Source organism: Bombina bombina, chromosome 6, assembly GCF_027579735.1.
Source record: "Bombina bombina isolate aBomBom1 chromosome 6, aBomBom1.pri, whole genome shotgun sequence".
NCBI classification, from domain to species: domain Eukaryota; kingdom Metazoa; phylum Chordata; class Amphibia; order Anura; family Bombinatoridae; genus Bombina; species Bombina bombina.
Window position 1 is genome coordinate 644,988,097 of NC_069504.1, and position 20,421 is coordinate 645,008,517.

At 37.7% G+C, this 20,421-nt stretch overlaps 1 protein-coding gene across 1 annotated transcript in view; it reads left to right on the top strand.

Annotated features, from left to right (window-relative positions):
* WDR93 (WD repeat domain 93) overlaps window positions 1-20,421 on the top strand; it is a 121,703-nt gene that overhangs the window by 12,547 nt on the left and 88,735 nt on the right. The window contains exon 10 of the mRNA XM_053719358.1: window positions 9,336-9,422. Within this exon, the coding sequence (XP_053575333.1) occupies window positions 9,336-9,422 (87 nt within the window). The remainder of the gene's footprint in view (window positions 1-9,335; window positions 9,423-20,421) is intronic.

Consider the following 20,421-nt stretch of genomic DNA (forward strand, 5'->3'; position numbering starts at 1 on the left):
GAATACCCTAACAACCAAACAATTGTGTTAATGTTTTAGAATAAAATGTTAGTATACTGCCTTATACGTGTTATTAAAGGGATACTAAACCCAATTTTTTCTTTCATGATTCCGATAGAGCATGCAATTTTAAGCAACTTTCTAATTTACTGATTTAGCCATCAATCAGCAAGCGCAACCCATGTGCTGAGCCAAAAATGGGCCTGCTCCTAAGCTTACATTTTTGTTTTTTCAAATAAAGATAGCAAGAGAACAACAAAAAATTGATAATAGGAGAAAATTAGAAAGTTGCTTAAAATTGCATGCTCTATCTGAATCATGAAAGAAAAAAATGGGGCTTTAGTATTAAATTAAATATTTATATATATATATATATATGATTTTTGACTTGCTCCCTTTTTCATGTAATTTCCAAAGTTCATCAGTGCCAGGGTGCCAGCAGGTAAGTACACAATGTGAAGGAAGGCACTCACTGGTCTTTTTAGTCAAAATTTATTAGATCAAGCGTGACGTTTCGGGGACACCGTCTGAGGAAGGGGAGTGTGTCCCCGAAACGTCACGCTTGATCTAATAAATTTTGACTAAAAAGACCAGTGAGTGCCTTCATTCACATTGTGTGTGTGTATATATATATATATATATATATATATATATACATATATATATATATATATATATATATATATATATATACATCCATGAAGGGTCAGCACACATTCACAAACTTCTCTGCTGTAGTCATTCCAAATATTTATAAGAATCATGAAGACACAGCTCCTTCTTTTGCAAACATTATGTGTTTATTCAAACATTCAAACGTTTTGGTCGAAACTTTGGAATAAACACATAATGTTTGCAAAAGAACGAGCTGTTTCTTCATGATTCTTATATATTTATACTGTATGTGTGTGTGTGTATGTATGTGTGTGCATATATATATATATATATATATATATATATATATATATATATATATATATATACACAGGTGGCCCTCGTTTTACAACGGTTCAAATTACACCGTTTCAGAATAACAACCTTTTTTTCCAGTCATGTGACTGCTTTTAAAAAGCATTGAGAAGCAGTGCATTTATTAAAATAGCCAGTAGGTGGAGCTGTCCGCTTGTGTTGCAGCAAAGCCAAGCAAGCTGAAATTAATCAGTTTAACCAGACCTGAGCTATCGAGCAGATTTCAAAGGAACAAGATCTTCCTGTCTATAAATCAGTCCAGATTGTAATGCATAGAAAAAACTGTTTGCAGAAAAATGCAAGTAAAGTCTGTGTTGTGTGATTATTTTATTAGGTTTATAATGCTGTTTAGCAAATGTTTTTGTTCATTTAACTTAGTTTATTTATATATTCTGTGTTGTGTGATTATTTTATTAGGTTTATAGTGCTATTTAGCATTTAAAGTCTTCATTTCAAAGCTTTAAAAATAATGTATTAGGTGTTACTTATGACAATTTTGAGAGGGGCCTGGAACCTAACTCCCTCACTTCCCATTGACTTACATTATAAACTGGGTTTCAATTTACAACGGTTTCGATTTACAACCATTCCTTCTGGAACCTAACCCCGGCGTAAACTGAGGGCTACCTGTATATATATATAATTTGTTTAAAAATAAAGGTAACAAAATTAAAAATGTTCCCCGCCTATACGTCACAATCTTCTCTGCCTGTGTTTTTGGGTTTTTTTTTTTGTGTAGAGCCGGTCTGAGCCGGTTCCTATACAATTATGTTGACATTTATTTCTGTTCAGCAACACTGTGACAGCCATCTTGGGAAGCCAGCCATTATATTATAAAGGCAAATAATTACATGTCTTAATCTGTAGGCCCTGTTTTGCAGGGGGTTACACACAGTGGCCAGACATAATGCAGGTTGGGCCCCAGCCTCACCGATGTGATATCTCTAGAGATTGCATGGCCAAATGAGCACCCTAGACGTATGAGCCCATTCTCATCTGAAACCCCTGAGACACCTATGGTTACACCACTGTTAGAAATAACAACCCTTGAATGAGAGATCATTTATACAGAGTTGTATATGATGGTGACTGTATTATAATTGTTGTCGTTACCTTTTATAAATTGTCCACTAGATGGTGCTATCACCTAAAACATTTACTAATAAAATGCATACAGTATAAAGACTACTGCTAAACGGTTTTGCTCATTACACTTTACAATCCTACATTTTTATTAGAAGTAAAAGAAATTTTTTTTCAATTACAGAAGAGATTATATTACTCATTAATTGTGACATGAGTGGAAAAATGTTTTGTTTTTAATTTCTGCAACATATTGTAAAAATATTGCACTTAAAGGACATAAAAGTCCTGTAATGTGTAGTGTGGACATTTTATTGTTGTAATGTTGCTTGTATATAATTATGTGCTTAACCCCTGCAAGGGTAAAGTCAGCTGCAGAGCAGCAGTGCACTACTGGGAGTTGCTAAACACATCTGCTGAGCCAATGACAAAAGGATTATGTGTGCAGCCACCCATGACCAACTAGCTCCCTGTAGTGCGTTGTGCTGCTGAGCCTACCTAGGTATGCTTTTAAACTAAGGATACAATGTGAAACAAAGTACTAGATACTAGAAATAAATTGAAAAGTCAAAATTAAACTTTTATGATTCAGAGAGAGTGCAGTTTTAATAGCCTTTGGAGTACTTCTAATATCATTATTATTTTGTTCACTTGGCATCCTTTGTTGAAAAGCATATCTAGGTAGGCTCAGGAGCAGTAATGCACTACTGGGCGCTAGCTGCTCATTGGTTGACATACACATTTCACTTTTGTTATTGGCTCACCAATTGTGTTCAGCTGGCTCACAGTAATGCACTGATTCTCTGGAGCTGACTTTAGCTATGTGTTTAACCCTTATATGGTGGTGGTTTTAATAAAAATGTTACATTTTTGTACCATTTACCATATAAATCTAATGGTAGGATTGTAATGGGAAACTTCTGTCATTTTTTTTTTTAATACCAAAATATACAAAAATTCAAAAAAATTATATAAAACTCCAAATTTCCACTTATATTATCCATAGTAAATTGTTATTTAAACTATTCTATAAACAATATGTGCTTTTCTTTTTTTTAAATTGAAACTGTTTATGGGCAACTGGCCACAGACTCTATGTACACTTAAAGGGATATGATACAGCATGATATTTTAAACAGCTTTCTAATTTTCTTCTGTAATCATTTATTCTTCGTTCTCTTGGTATCTTTTATTAAAAAGCAGGGACATAAGCTCAGGAGCCTGCCCATGTCTGGAGCACTATATGGCAGCAGTTTTGCAAGAATGTTATCCTTTTGCAAGAGCACTATATGGCAGCCTTATTTCCTGCCTAGGTATTTCTACAACACAGACTACCATGGCAACGAAGCAAATTTGATAATAGAAGTAAATTGGAAACATTTTAAAAATTGTATGCTCTGTCTGAATCACAAAAACATAATTTATGTAAGAACTTACCTGATAAATTCATTTCTTTCATATTAGCAAGAGTCCATGAGCTAGTGACGTATGGGATATACATTCCTACCAGGAGGGGCAAAGTTTCCCAAACCTTAAAATGCCTATAAATACACCCCTCACCACACCCACAATTCAGTTTAACGAATAGCCAAGAAGTGGGGTGATAAGAAAAAAGTGCGAAAGCATATAAAATAAGGAATTGGAATAATTGTGCTTTATACAAAAAAAATCAAAACCACCACAAAAAAGGGCGGGCCTCATGGACTCTTGCTAATATGAAAGAAATGAATTTATCAGGTAAGTTCTTACATAAATTATGTTTTCTTTCATGTAATTAGCAAGAGTCCATGAGCTAGTGACGTATGGGATAATGATTACCCAAGATGTGGATCTTTCCACACAAGAGTCACTAGAGAGGGAGGGATAAAATAAAGACAGCCAATTCCTGCTGAAAATAATCCACACCCAGAATAAAATTTTTAATGAAAAAACATAAGCAGAAGATTAAAACTGAAACCACTGCCTGAAGTATGTTTCTACCAAAAACTGCTTCAGAAGAAGAAAACACATAAAAATGGTAGAATTTAGTAAAAGTATGCAAAGAGAACCAAGTTGCTGTTTTGCAAATCTGATCAACCGAAGCTTCATTCTTAAACGCCCAGGAAGTAGAAACTAACCTAGTAGAATGAGCTGTAATCCTTTGAGGCGGAGTGTTACCCGACTCAACATAGGCATGATGAAATAAAGATTTCAACCAAGATGCCAAAGAAATGGCAGAAGCTTTCTGGTCTTTTCTAGAACCGGAAAAGATGACAAATAGACTAGAAGTCTTTCGGAAAGACTTAATAGCTTCAACATAATATTACAAAGCTCTAACAGCATCCAAAGAATGCAATGATTTCTCCTTAGAATTCATAGGATTAGGACATAATGAAGGAACCACAATTTCTCTACTAATGTTGTTAGAATTCACAACCTTAGGTAAAAAATTCAAAAGAAGTTCGCAGCACCGACTTATCCTGATGCAAAATCAGAAAAGGAGACTCACAAAAAAGAGTAGATAATTCAGAGACTCTTCTGGCAGAAGAGATGGCCAAAAGAAACAAAACTTTCCAAGAAAGTAATATAATGACCAAAGAATGCATGGGTTCAAAAGGAGGAGCTTGAAGAGCCCCCAGAACCAAATTCAAACTCCAAGGAGGAGAAATTGACTGAATGACAGGTTTTATACAAACCAAAGCTTGTACAAAACATTGAATATCAGGAAGATTAGCAATCCTTCTGTAAAAAAGAACAGAAAGAGCAGAGATTTGTCTTTCAAGAAACTTGCGGACAAACCTTTATCTAAACCATCCTGAAGAAATATAAGTCTTTCAGACTCTATAATATATCTCTCTAGATACAGATTTACGAGCCTGTCACATAGTATCAATCACAGAGTCAGAGAAACCTCTTTGACCAAGAATCAAGCGTTCAAACTCCACACCTTAAAATTAAGGTTTTGAGATCCTGATGGAAAAAAGAACCTTGAGACAGAAAGACTGGTCTTAACGGAAGAGTCCACAGCTGGCAAGAGGCCATCCGGACAAGATCCGCATACCAAAACCTGTGAGGCCATGCTGGAGCTACCAGCAGGACAAACGAGCATTCCTTAGAATATTGGAGAATACCCTTGGAAGAAGAACTAGAGGCGGAAAGATATAGGCAGGATGATACTTGTAAGGAAGAGATAATGCATCCACTGCCTCCGCCCGAGGATCCCTGGATCCGGACAGATACCAGGGAAGTTTCTTGTTTAGATGAGAAGCCATCAGATCTATTTCTGGGAGTTCCCACATTTGAACAATCTGAGGAAATACCTCTGGGTGAAGACCATTCGCCCAGGTGCAAAGTTTGGCGACTGAGATAATCCGCTTTCCAATTGTCCATACCTGGGATATGACCCGCAGAGATTAGACAGGAGCTGGATTCCGCCCAAACCAAAATTCGAGATACTTCTTTCATAGCCAGAGGACTGTGAGTCCCTCCTTGATGATTGATGTATGCCACAGTTGTGACATTGTCTATCTGAAAACAAATGAACAACTCTCTCTTCAGAAGAGGCCAAGACTGAAGAGCTCTGAAATTGCACGGAGTTCCAAAATATTGATCGGAAATCTCACCTCCTGAGATTCCCAAACCCCTTGTGCCGTCAGATACCCCCACACAGCTCCCCAACCTGTAAGACTTGCATCTGTTGAGATTATAGTGCAGGTCGGAGGAACAAAGAAGCCCCCTGAACTAAACGATGGTGATCTGTCCACCATGTCAGAGAGTGTCGTATAATCGGTTTAAAGATATTAAGTGAGATATCTTTGAGTAATCCCTGCACCATTGGTTCAGCATACAGAGCTGAAGAGGTCGCATGTGAAAACGAGCAAAGGAGATCGCATCTGATGCGGCAGTCCTAAGACCTAAAATTTCCATGCATAAGGCTACCAAAGGGAATGATTGTGACTGAAGGTTTTGACAAGCTGAAATCAATGTTAAACTTCTCTTGTCTGACAAGGACAGAGTCATAGACACTGAATCTATTCTAGAAACATAAAAAGGTTACCCTTGTCTGTGGAATCAATGAACTGATTAGTAAATTGATCCTCCAACCATGAACTTGAAGAAACAACACAAGTCGATTCGTATGAGATTCTTCGAAAATGAGAAGACTGAGCAAGTACCCAGATATCGTCCAATAAGGAAATACCAAAACCCTGTTCTCTGATTACAGAAAGAAGGGCACCGAGAACCTTTGAAAAAAATTCTTGGAACTGAGGCTAGAGCCACAAAACTGGTAATGCTTGTCTTAAAAAGAGAATCTCAGACACTAAAAGTGATCTGGATGAATCGGAATATGCAGATACACATCCTGTAAATCTATTGTAGACATATAATGCCCTTGCTAAACAAAAGGCAGGACAGTCCTACAGAAACTGAATGTTGGAATCCTTACATAACGATTCAATATTGATAGATCCGGAACTGGTCTGAAGGAATTGACCTTCTTTGGTACAATGAAGAGATAAAATAAAACCCCAGCCCCTGTTCCAGAACTGGAACTGGCATAATTACTCCAGCCAACTCTAGATCTGAAACACATTTCAGAAATGCTGAGCCTTTGCTGTGTTAACTGGGACACAGGAAAGAAAAAATCTCTTAGCAGGAGGCCTTAACTGAAGCCAATGCTGTACCTTTCTGAAACAATGTTCTAAAACCAGAAATTGAGAACGGAATTGATCAAAATTTCTTTGAAGAAAACGTAATCTGCCCCATACCAGCTGAGCTGGAATAAGGTCCGTACCTTCATGGGTACTTAGGAGCTGGCTATAGGTTTTCTATAAGGCTTGGATATATTCCAAACTGGAAATAGTTTCCAAACTGATACCGCTCCTGAGGATGAAGGATCAGGCTTTTGTTCCTTATTGTGAGGAAAGGAACGAAAAATGATTATTAGACCTAAATTTACCTTAGATTTTTTATCCTTTGGTAAAAAAGTTCCCTTCCTTCCAGAAACAGTTGAAATAATAATTTATTACCCTGGAAAGAAAAGGAAAGCAAAGTTGACTTAGAAGACATAACAGCATTCCAATTTTAATCCATAAAGCTTTTCTAGCTAAAATAGCTAGAGACATATACCTGACATCAACTCTAATGATATCAAAAGATGGTATCACCAATAAAATTATTAGCATGTTATAGAATAATAATAATGCTATAAAATTATGATCTGTTACTTGTTGCGCTAAAGCTTCTAACCGAAAAGTTGAAGCTGCAGCAACATCCGCTAAAAATATAGCAGGTCTAAGAAGATTACCTGAACATAAGTAAGCTTTTCTTAGAAAGGATTCAATTTTCCTATCTAAAGGATCCTTAAAATGAATTGCTATCTACCGTAGGAATAGTAGCACATTTAGCAGGAGTAGAGACAGCCCCATAACCTTAGGGATTTTGTCCCAAAAAAACTCTAATCTGTCAGATGGCACAGGATATAATTGCTTAAACGTTTAGAAGGAGTAAAAGAATTACCCAAATTATTCCATTCCCTGGAAATTACTTCAGAAATAGCATCAGGGAGATTAAACACTTCTGGAATAACTACAGGAGATTTAAAAACCTTATTTAAACGTTTAGATTTAGTATCAAGAGGACCAGAATCCTCTATTTCTAATGCAATTAATACTTCTTTAAATAAAGAACGAATAAATTCCATCTTGAACAAATACAAAGATTTATCAGCATCAACCTCTGAGACAGAAACCTCTGAACCAGAAGAACCATTATCAGTATCAGAATGATGATGTTCATTTAAAAATTCATCTGAAAAAAGAGAAGTTTTAAAAGACTTTTATGTAAACTAGAAGGAGAAATAACAGACATAGCCTTCTTAATGGATTTAAAAAATAAAATCTCTTATGTTTATCAGGAACACTCTGAAAATTAGATGTTGACGGAACAGCAACAGGTAATGTAACAGTACTAAAGGAAATTTTATCTGCATTAATAAGTTTGTCATGACATGCAATACAAACAACAGCTGGAGAAACAGATACCAAAAATTATAGCAGATACACTTAGCTTGGTAGCTCCAGCACTAGACAGCGATTTTCCTGTAGTATCTTCTGACTCAGATGCAACGTGAGACATCTTGCAATATGTAAGAGAAAAAACAACATATAAAGCAAAATTGATCAAATTCCTTAAATGACAGTTTCAGGAATGGGAAAAAATGCCAGTGAATAAGCTTCTAGCAACCAGAAGCAATGAAAAAATAAGACTTAAATAATGTGGAGACAAAAGCGACGCCCTTATTTTTTAGCGCCAAATAAGACGCCCACATTATTTGGCGCCTAAATGCTTTTGGCGCCAAAAATGACGCCACATCCGGAACGCCGACATTTTTGGCGCAAAATAACGTCAAAAAATGACGCAACTTCCGGCGACACGTATGACTCCGGAAACGGAAAAGAATTTTTGCGCCAAAAAAGTCAGCGCCAAGAATGACGCAATAAAATGAAGCATTTTCAGCCCCCGCGAGCCTAACAGCCCACAGGAAAAAAAGAGTCAAATTTTTGAAGGTAAGAAAAAATGATTAATTCAAATGCATTATCCCAAATATGAAACTGACTGTCTGAAAAATAAGGAAAGTTGAACATTCTGAGTCAAGGCAAATAAATGTTTGAATACATATATTTAGAACTTTATAAACAAAGTGCCCAACCATAGCTTAGAGTGTCACAGAAAATAAGATTTACTTACCCCAGGACACTCATCTACATGTTTGTAGAAAGCCAAACCAGTACTGAAACGAGAATCAGCAGAGGTAATGGTATATATATAAGAGTATATCGTCAATCTGAAAAGGGAGGTAAGAGATGAATCTCTACGACCGATAACAGAGAACCTATGAAATAGACCCCGTAGAAGGAGATCACTGCATTCAAATAGGCAATACTCTCCTCACATCCCTCTGACATTCACTGCACGCTGAGAGGAAAACCGGGCTCCAACTTGCTGCGGAGCGCATATCAACGTAGAATCTAGCACAAACTTACTTCACCACCTCCATCGGAGGCAAAGTTTGTAAAACTGAATTGTGGGTGTGGTGAGGGGTGTATTTATAGGCATTTTAAGGTTTGGGAAACTTTGCCCCTCCTGGTAGGAATGTATATCCCATACGTCACTAGCTCATGGACTCTTGCTAATTACATGAAAGAAAGGAATGTTTTGGGTTTTATCAGTATATCCCTTTAAACTGAGGAAAAGGTACGGTAAGTAACAGAGTTCTGATCCTGTGTTTTGATATTTCCTAGCTTTGCCTAATGCCATCTGTGTTCACTGGAGCGGAAGCCATAATCTCTTACTCTACCAGCTTATTAGACCTGCTAAGGATAAGGCAGGTAATGTATGCTAAATTAAAGTTTTGCTATCCTTTGTGCTCTTTTCAAAAGGTTTCTGTTTACTATGCAATATTACATACTATATGAACCTACTGTTTAGATTAAACAAAATACTTTATTAAATTACGTGACGTTATGTGAACATTTATCTAAAACATGCCATTGAAAGTACAGAAATATACACTCACCAGCTACTTTATTAGGTACACCTTGATAGTACCGGGTTGGACCCCCTTTTGCCTTCAAAACTGCCTTAAAGGGACAATATACACCCATTTTCATATAACTGCATGTAATAGACACTACTATAAAGAATAAGATGCACAGATACTGATATAAAAATCAAGTAAAAAAATGTTTAAAAACTTACTTAGAAGCTCTCAGTTTAGCTCTGTTGAAAAGGTAGCTAGAAAGCCCAATGCAAGTGGGAAATAAGACACTCCCCCCTCCCCCTTCTTTTGCTTATGAAGAGACCCTTTACACAAGCAGGAGCAAGCTGGAGTAGGTATCTGAGGGTATTCTCCTAAAACTTTGGGGCTTGGTTAGGAGTCTGAAAATCAGAGCAATGTTATTTAAAAATAAGCAAAACTATACTTTAAAAAAAAAACAAAAAAAAAACAAAACAACTTTATGGGCTATATAAATTGATCATCTACAAAACATTTATGCAAAGAAAAAATAAGTGTATAATGTCCCTTTAATTCTTAATGGCATAGATTCAACAAGGTGTTGGAAACATTCCTCAGACATTTTGGTCCATATTGACATGATAGCATCACACAGTTGCTGCAGATTTGTCGGCTGCACATCCATGATGCGAATCTCTCGTTCCACCACATTCCAAGGGTGCTCTATTGGATTGAGATCTGGTGACTGTGGAGGCCATTGGAGTACAGTGAACTCATTGTCATGTTCAAGAAACCAGTTTGAGATGATTTGAGCTTTGTGACATAGTGCATTTTCTTGCTGGAAGTAGCCATCAGAAGATGGGTACACTGTATTCATAAAGGGATGGACATGGTCAGCAACAATACTCAGGTAGGCCGTGGCGTTTAAACAATGCTCAATTGGTACTAAGGGGCCAAAAGTGTGCCAAGAAAATATCCCCCACACCATTATACCATCAGCCTGAAACGTTGATACATGGCAGGATGGATCCATCCTTTCATGTTGTTTACGCCAAATTCTGACCCTACCATCTGAATGTCACAGCTGAAATAGAGACTCATCATACCAGTCAACGTTTTTCCAATGTTCTATTGTCCAATTTTGGTGAGCCTGTGCGAATTGTAACCTCAGTTTCTTGTTCTTAGCTAACAGGAGTGGCACCCGGTGTGGTCTTCTGCTGCTGTAGCCCATCTGCTTCAATGTTCAACGTGTTGTGCGTTCAGAGATGGTATTCTGCATACCTTGGTTGTGACGAGTAGTTGAGTTTCTGTTGCCTTTCATCTCGAATCAGTCTGCCCAGTCTCCTCTAACATCAACAAGGCATTTTCGTCCACACAACTGTCGCTAACTGGATATTTTCAGACCATTCTCTGTAAACCCTAGAGATGGTTGTGTGTTAAAATCCCAGTAGATCAGCAGTTTTTTTAAAATACTCCAACAACCATGCCATGTTCAAAGTCACTTAAAGAGACAGTAAAGTCCAAGAAAAACTGATTCAAATTGGACAAGTCATTTTAAACAACTTTCCAATGACTTTTATCACCAATTTTGCTTTGTTCTCTTGGTATTCTTAGTTGAAAGCTAAACTTAGGAGGTTCATATGCTAATTTCCTAGAATTTGAAAGCCGCCTCTAATCTAAATGCATTTTGACAGTTTTTCGCCACTAGAGGGCGTTAGTTCATGTGTTTCATATAGATAACATTGAGCTCATGCACGTGAATTTACCGAGGAGTGAGCACTGATTGGCTAGAATGAAAGTCTGTCAAAAGAACTGAAATAAGGGGGCAGTCTGCAGAGTCTTAAATACAAGGTAATTACAGAGGTAAAACATGTATTATTATAACTGTGCTGTTTATGCAAAACTGGGGAATGGGTATTTTTAAGGATTATCTATCTTTTAAAACAACAAAAATTCTGGTGTTAGCTGTCCCTTTAAATCCCCTTTGTTCCCCATTCTGATGCTCGGTTTGAACTTCAAACCGTCGTCTTCACCACATTGAGATGCCTAAATGCATTAAGTTGCTTCCATGTGATTGGCTGATTAGCAATTTCTGTTACCAAGCAATTGAACAGGTGTCATAATAAAGGTGCCAGTGAGTGTATTTTTGCATGATAAAGAAAATCAAACTGATTTTAAAGGATAATAAGAAAAAAAATATCCCCTACACCATTACACCACCAGCCTGAACCGTTGATACAAGGCAGGATGGATCCATGATTTCATGTTGTTTATGCCAAATTCTGACCCTACCATCTGAATGTTGCAGCTGTAATTGAGACTCATCAGAGCAGGCAACGTTTTTCCAATCTTCTATTGTCCAATTTTGGTGAGCCTGTGCGGATTGTAGCCTCAGTTTCTTGTTCTTAGCTAACAGGAGTGGCACCCGGTGTCTTCTGCTGCTGTAGCCCATCTGCTTTAAGGTTCGACGTTTTGTGCATTCAGAGATGGTATTCTGCATACCTTGGTTGTAATGAGTGTTTAAATAATGTTTCTTTTACAAGATATACCGAGTCCACGGGTTTCATCCTTTACTTGTGGGATATAATCCTCCTGCTAACAGGAAGTGGCAAAGAGCACCACAGCAGAGCTGCTATATAGCTCCTCCCTTAACTCCTCCCCCAGTCATTCTCTTTGCCTATGCTAGTAATAGGAAGGGTAAAGTGATAGTGGTGATAAAATGATAGTTTTAATTTCTTCAATCAAGAGTTTGTTATTTTTAAATGGTACCGGTGAGTACTATTTCTCTCAGGCAGCATTGGAAGAAGATTGCTGCCTTGAGATTGATGATCTTAGCAGACGTAACTAAGATCCATGTTGGTTTCCACAGTGTGCTGAGGAATGCTAGAGAAATCTTCAGTGTGAGGAACAGTTTTCATGCTACAAGCAGCATTGAGGTATGTTCAGTCATTTATTTCTGAGGAGACTGTGATATATCAGAACTGGCTGACATAGTTCCCATAGAGGGAAGGGGTAAGCAGTAATTCTGTGGAAAAATAGAGTATTACTGTAATCCTGGGCATTATTTTGTTTTCAAGACTAATGCAACTTTATATGTTATGGTGAGACACTGGGGCAGCCTAACGATTTTATTATCAATCTAAAATGGGTGGCTGGTTGTTATACTTTTCCTCTAAAGAGGATCCACATGGCTAGTACTTTTTTTTTTATACCCACATGGCTTATGTTTGACCGCTTTACTGCGGTTGTTTAGGCTCAGCTTTTTCCGGAGAGGATGGGCGGGGCCTAATTTCGCACCTCAATGGCGCAGTTTCTTCACATACAAACTGTAATTTTCAGCTCCGGTTGGGCCCAAACTGACTCCTGGTGTTCCTGAGTGATTTTGAGTAGGAATGCACCGAAATTTCGGCTGCAGAAACTTTTCGGCCGAAAATGGCATTTTTGGTTATTTCGGTTTTCGGGTTTTTTACCTGTTATTTTCGGTAAAATTATTCTGTATCATATTTCAAATTTGATGCTAGCCTAGAGCTGCTGTTTGAGTTCATTACTTGACTTACTGTTTTGCATATAACAATAGTTTTCTAGGACTATATTTTAATTGGATAATTGTTAAAAAAAACTGTTAAATCTGATTCTGTTACACAGAACTAAATACAGAATAATACAGTATATTGATATTTAATATTGTTTCAAGTAGGGATGCAGAAACATTTTGCCCGAAAATTTTCTTGCTTAAATTATTGTGTAGCATATTATTGTTTTAAGATATTTTTTGTCTAATGTTAGTGTACTTTCAATAAAATGGTGGTTATTTTATTGGCTTGCAGTTTTTCAATTCAGATTCATTCATTAAATAGTCTAATTAAGGAAAAAAAAAATATTTAAAAATATATTTTAAAATAATTTGAAAAAAATACATTTTTGGTTTCGGTTTTCGGCCAAGTGCATCCTAGATTTTTGGGTTCGGTTTCGGTCTAGAATTTCCATTTCTTTCATGTAATTAGCAAGAGTCCATGAGCTAGTGACGTATGGGATATACATTCCTACCAGGAGGGGCAAAGTTTCCCAAACCTTAAAATGCCTATAAATACACCCCTCACCACACCCACAATTCAGTTTTACAAACTTTGCCTCCTATGGAGGTGGTGAAGTAAGTTTGTGCTAGATTCTACGTTGATATGCGCTCTGCAGCAGGTTGGAGCCCGGTTTTCCTCTCAGCGTGCAGTGAATGTCAGAGGGATGTGAGGAGAGTATTGCCTGTTTGAATTCAATGATCTCCTTCTACGGGGTCTATTTCATAGGTTTTCTGTTATCGGTCGTAGAGATTCATCTCTTACCTCCCTTTTCAGATCGACGATATACTCTTATATATATACCATTACCTCTGCTGATTTTCGTTTCAGTACTGGTTTGGCTTTCTACAAACATGTAGATGAGTGTCCTGGGGTAAGTAAGTCTTATTTTCTGTGACACTCTAAGCTATGGTTGGGCACTTTTTTAATAAAGTTCTAAATATATGTATTCAAACATTTATTTGCCTTGACTCATACCTTAAAAATTTGACTTTTTTCCCTGTGGGCTGTTAGGCTCGCGGGGGCTGAAAATGCTTAATTTTATTGCGTCATTCTTGGCGCGGACTTTTTTGGCGCAAAAAAAAAAAAAATCTTTTCTGTTTCCAGCGTCATACGTGTCGCCGGAAGTTGCGTCATTTTTTGACGTTCTTTTGCGCCAAAAATGTTGGCGTTCCGGACGTGGCGTCATTTTTGGCGCCAAAAGCATTTAGGCGCCAAATAATGTGGGCGTCTTATTTGGCGCTAAAAAAATATGGGCGTCGCTTTTGTCTCCACATTATTTAAGTCTCATTTTTTCTTTGCTTCTGGTTGCTAGAAGCTTGTTCCTTGGCATTTTTTCCCATTCCTGAAACTGTCATTTAAGGAATTTGATCAATTTTGCTTTATATGTTGTTTTTTCTCTTACATATTGCAAGATGTCTCACGTTGCATCTGAGTCAGAAGATACTTCAGGAAAATCGCTGTCTGGTGCTGGAACTACCAAAGCTAAGTGTATCTGCTGTAAACTTTTGGTAGCTGTTCCTCCAGCTGTTGTTTGTATTAATTGTCATGACAAACTTGTTAATGCAGATAATATTTTCTTTAGTAATGTACCATTACCTGTTGCAGTTCCATCAACATCTAATGTTCAGAATGTTCCTGATAACATAAGAGATTTTGTTTCTGAATCCATCAAGAAGGCTATGTCTGTTATTCCTCCTTCTAGTAAACATAAAAAATCTTTTAAAACTTCTCTTTATACAGATGAATTTTTAAATGAACATCATCATTCTGATTCTAATGACTCTTCTGGTTCAGAGGATTCTGTCTCAGAGGTTGATGCTGATAAATCTTCATATTTATTTAAAATGGAATTTATTTGTTCTTTACTTAAAGAAGTACTAATTGCTTTAGAAATTGAGGATTCTGGTCCTCTTGATACTAAATCTAAACGTTTAGATAAGGTCTTTAAATCTCCTGTGGTTATTCCAGAAGTTTTTCTTGTTCCTGGTGCTATTTCTGAAGTAATTTCCAGAGAATGGAATAATTTGGGTAATTCATTTACTCCTTCTAAACGTTTTAAGCAATTATATCCTGTGCCGTCTGACAGATTAGAATTTTGGGACAAAATCCCTAAAGTTGATGGGGCTATTTCTACCCTTGCTAAACGTACTACTATTCCTACGTCAGATGGTACTTCGTTTAAGGATCCTTTAGATAGGAAAATTGAATCCTTTCTAAGAAAAGCTTATCTGTGTTCAGGTAATCTTCTTCTTAGACCTGCTATATCATTGGCTGATGTTGCTGCAGCTTCAACTTTTTGGTTGGAAACTTTAGCGCAACAAGTAACAGATCATGATTCTCATAATATTATTATTCTTCTTCAACATGCTAATAACTTTATCTGTGATGCCATTTTTGATATTATCAGAGTTGATGTCAGGTTTATGTCTCTAGCTATTTTAGCTAGAAGAGCTTTATGGCTTAAAACTTGGAATGCTGATATGTCTTCTAAATCGACTCTACTTTCCATTTCTTTCCAGGGTAACAAATTATTTGGTTCTCAGTTGGATTCTATTATCTCAACTGTTACTGGTGGGAAAGGAACTTTTTTACCACAGGATAAAAAATCTAAGGGTAAAAACAGGGCTAATAATCGTTTTCGTTCCTTTCGTTTCAACAAAGAACAAAAACCTGATCCTTCATCCTCAGGAGCAGTTTCAGTTTGGAAACCATCTCCAGTCTGGAATAAATCCAAGCCTTCTAGAAAAGCAAAGCCAGCTTCTAAGTCCACATGAAGGTGCGGCCCTCATTCCAGCTCAGCTGGTAGGGGGCAGGTTACGTTTTTTTCAAAGAAATTTGGATCAATTCTGTTCACAATCTTTGGATTCAGAACATTGTTTCAGAAGGGTACAGAATTGGTTTCAAGATAAGACCTCCTGCAAAGAGATTTTTTCTTTCCCGTGTCCTAGTAAATCCAGTGAAAGCTCAAGCATTTCTGAAATGTGTTTCAGATCTAGAGTTGGCTGGAGTAATTATGCCAGTTCCATTTCTGGAACAGGGGCTGGGGTTTTATTCGAATCTCTTCATTGTACCAAAGAAGGAGAAATCCTTCAGACCAGTTCTGGATCTAAAAATATTGAATCGTTATGTAAGGATACCAACGTTCAAAATGGTAACTGTAAGGACTATCTTGCCTTTTGTTCAGCAAGGGCATTATATGTCCACAATAGATTTACAGGATGCATATCTGCATATTCCGATTCATCCAGATCATTATCAGTTCCTGAGATTCTCTTTTCTGGACAAGCATTACCAGTTTGTGGCTCTGCCGTTTGGCCTAGCTACAGCTCCAAGAATTTTTACAAAGGTTCTCGGTGCCCTTCTGTCTGTAATCAGAGAACAGGGTATTGTGGTATTTCCTTATTTGGACGATATCTTGGTACTTGCTCAGTCTTTACATTTAGCAGAATCTCATACGAATCGACTTGTGTTGTTTCTTCAAGATCATGGTTGGAGGATCAATTCACTAAAAAGTTCATTGATTCCTCAGACAAGGGTAACCTTTCTGGGTTTCCAGATAGATTCAGTGTCCATGACTCTGTCTTTGACAGACAAGAGACGTCTAAAATTGATTTCAGCTTGTCGAAACCTTCAGTCACAATCATTCCCTTCGGTAGCCTTATGCATGGAAATTCTAGGTCTTATGACTGCTGCATCGGACGCGATCCCCTTTGCTCGTTTTCACATGCGACCTCTTCAGCTCTGTATGTTGAACCAATGGTGCAGGGATTACACAAAGATATCTCAATTAATATCTTTAAAACCGATTGTACGACACTCTCTAACGTGGTGGACAGATCACCATCGTTTAATTCAGGGGGCTTCTTTTGTTCTTCCGACCTGGACTGTAATTTCAACAGATGCAAGTCTTACAGGTTGGGGAGCTGTGTGGGCACAAGGAGTTTGGGAATCTCAGGAGGTGAGATTACCGATCAATATTTTGGAACTCCGTGCAATTTTCAGAGCTCTTCAGTCTTGGCCTCTTCTGAAGAGAGAATCGTTCATTTGTTTTCAGACAGACAATGTCACAACTGTGGCATACATCAATCATCAAGGAGGGACTCACAGTCCTCTGGCTATGAAAGAAGTATCTCGAATTCTGGTTTGGGCGGAATCCAGCTCCTGTCTAATCTCTGCGGTTCATATCCCAGGTATAGACAATTGGGAAGCAGATTATATCAGTCGCCAAACGTTGCATCCGGGCGAATGGTCTCTTCACCCAGAGGTATTTCTTCAGATTGTTTAAATGTGGTAGCTTCCAGAAATAGATCTGATGGCGTCTCATCTAAACAAGAAACTTCCCAGGTATCTGTCCAGATCCCGGGATCCTCAGGCGGAAGCAGTGGATGCATTATCACTTCCTTGGAAGTATCATCCTGCCTATATCTTTCCGCCTCTAGTTCTTCTTCCAAGAGTAATCTCCAAGATTCTGAAGGAATGCTCGTTTGTTCTGCTGGTAGCTCCGGCATGGCCTCACAGGTTTTGGTATGCGGATCTTGTCCGGATGGCCTCTTGCCATCCGTGGACTCTTCCGCTAAGACCAGACCTTCTGTCGCAAGGTCCTTTTTTCCATCAGGATCTCAAATCCTTAAATTTAAAGGTATGGAGATTGAACGCTTGATTCTTGGTCAAAGAGGTTTCTCTGACTCTGTGATTAATACTATGTTACAGGCTCGTAAATCTGTATTTAGAGAGATATATTATAGAGTCTGGAAGACTTATATTTCTTGGTGTCTTTCTCATCATTTTTCTTGGCATTCTTTTAGAATTCCGAGAATTTTACAGTTTCTTCAGGATGGTTTAGATAAAGGTTTATCCGCAAGTTCTTTGAAAGGACAAATCTCTGCTCTTTCTGTTCTTTTTCACAGAAAGATTGCTAATCTTCCTGATATTCATTGTTTTGTACAAGCTTTGGTTCGTATAAAACCTGTCATTAAGTCAATTTCTCCTCCTTGGAGTTTGAATTTGGTTCTGGGGGCTCTTCAAGCTCTTCCTTTTGAACCCATGCATTCATTGGACATTAAATTACTTTCTTGGAAAGTTTTGTTCCTTTTGGCGATCTCTTCTGCCAGAAGAGTCTCTGAATTATCCGCTCTTTCTTGTGAGTCTCCTTTTCTGATTTTTCATCAGGATAAGGCGGTGTTGCGAACTTCTTTTGAATTTTTACCTAAGGTTGTGAATTCCAACAACATTAGTAGAGAAATTGTGGTTCCCTCATTATGTCCTAATCCTAAGAATTCTAAGGAGAAATCGTTGCATTCTTTGGATGTTGTTAGAGCTTTGAAATATTATGTTGAAGCTACTAAGTCTTTCCGAAAGACTTCTAGTCTATTTGTTATCTTTTCCGGTTCTAGAAAAGGCCAGAAAGCTTCTGCCATTTCTTTGGCATCTTGGTTGAAATCTTTAATTCATCATGCCTATGTCGAGTCGGGTAAAACTCTGCCTCAAAGGATTACAGCTCATTCTACTAGGTCAGTTTCTACTTCCTGGGCGTTTAGGAATGAAGCTTCGGTTGACCAGATTTGCAAAGCAGCAACTTGGTCCTCTTTGCATACTTTTACTAAATTCTACCATTTTGATGTATTTTCTTCTTCTGAAGCAGTTTTTGGTAGAACAGTACTTCAGGCAGCGGTTTCAGTTTGAATCTTCTGTTTATGTTTTTCATTAAACTTTATTTTGGGTGTGGATTATTTTCAGCAGGAATTGGCTGTCTTTATTTTATCCCTCCCTCTCTAGTGACTCTTGCGTGGAAAGATCCACATCTTGGGTAGTGATTATCCCATACGTCACTAGCTCATGGACTCTTGCTAATTACATGAAAGAAAACATAATTTATGTAAGAACTTACCTGATAAATTCATTTCTTTCATATTAGCAAGAGTCCATGAGGCCCGCCCTTTTTTGTGGTGGTTATGATTTTTTTGTATAAAGCACAATTATTCCAATTCCTTATTTTATATGCTTTCGCACTTTTTTCTTATCACCCCACTTCTTGGCTATTCGTTAAACTGAATTGTGGGTGTGGTGAGGGGTGTATTTATAGGCATTTTAAGGTTTGGGAAACTTTGCCCCTCCTGGTAGGAATGTATATCCCATACGTCACTAGCTCATGGACTGTTGCTAATATGAAAGAAATGAATTTATCAGGTAAGTTCTTACATAAATTATGTTTTCGGTGCATCACTAATTTTGAGGCTTGATTAAGATCCCTGGGGGCAAGTAGGCACCACAGCAGAGCTGTGGCGTGGTGCAGGGGATTATAAAGTTTTTCTAATAAACATTGTTTTTATTGATAACTCAGAGGGTTAATTGCTCTTAACTGTGGGTTGCAACATCTGACTGCATTATAGGGCAGGTTTATCTTAAAATTGGACATATGTGAACACTTTTAAGCTGTTTTGCAAAATTGTGCGCTTTTTATTTTCTTAAAGGCGCAGTACTGTTTTTTTAAAAAAAATTGTGTTATCTCACTAAATATAGTGTTTAACGACTTTGTGGTCTTTACATAGCATGTTCAACACTGACACTGAGGAAGTTCAATGTTCTATGTGTTTAGAAGCTATTGTGGAACCCCCTCTTACATTGTGCCCGCCTTACACTGTAAAGAACATATTTTATGTAATGAAAGTGTGTCTAAGGATGATTCTCAGTCTGAAGAGAATCAGGATACGCCATCTAATTCTCCCCAAGTGTCTCAACCTTTAACGCCCACTCAAGCGACGCCAAGTACTTCAGAGTCAGGAAATTTATCACCACAGATTCAGATGTCACGTCCTTTAAATTTAAACTGGAACACCTCCGCCTGTTACACAGGGAGGTTTTTAGCGACTCTCGATAATTGTGACCCTATCACAATTTCCCCCAGAAAAATTGTGTAAAATGGACAAATATTTAGAAGTACCTATTTACACGGATGTTTTTCCAGTTCCTAAGAGAATTTCGGAAATTGTTAAGAGGGAATGGGATAGACCAGGTCAGATGTCACGTCCTTTAAATTTAAACTGGAACACCTCCGCCTGTTGCTCAGGGAGGTTTTAGCGACTCTGGATAATTGTGACCCTATCACAATTCCCCCATAAAAATTGTGTAAAATGGACAAATATTTAGAAGTACCTATTTACACAGATGTTTTTCCAGTTCCTAAGAGAATTTCGGAAATTGTTAAGAGGGAATGGGATAGACCAGGTATACCGTTTTCTCCCCCTCCTAACTTTAAGAAAATGTTTCCTATATCTGACACCATACGGGACTCCTGGT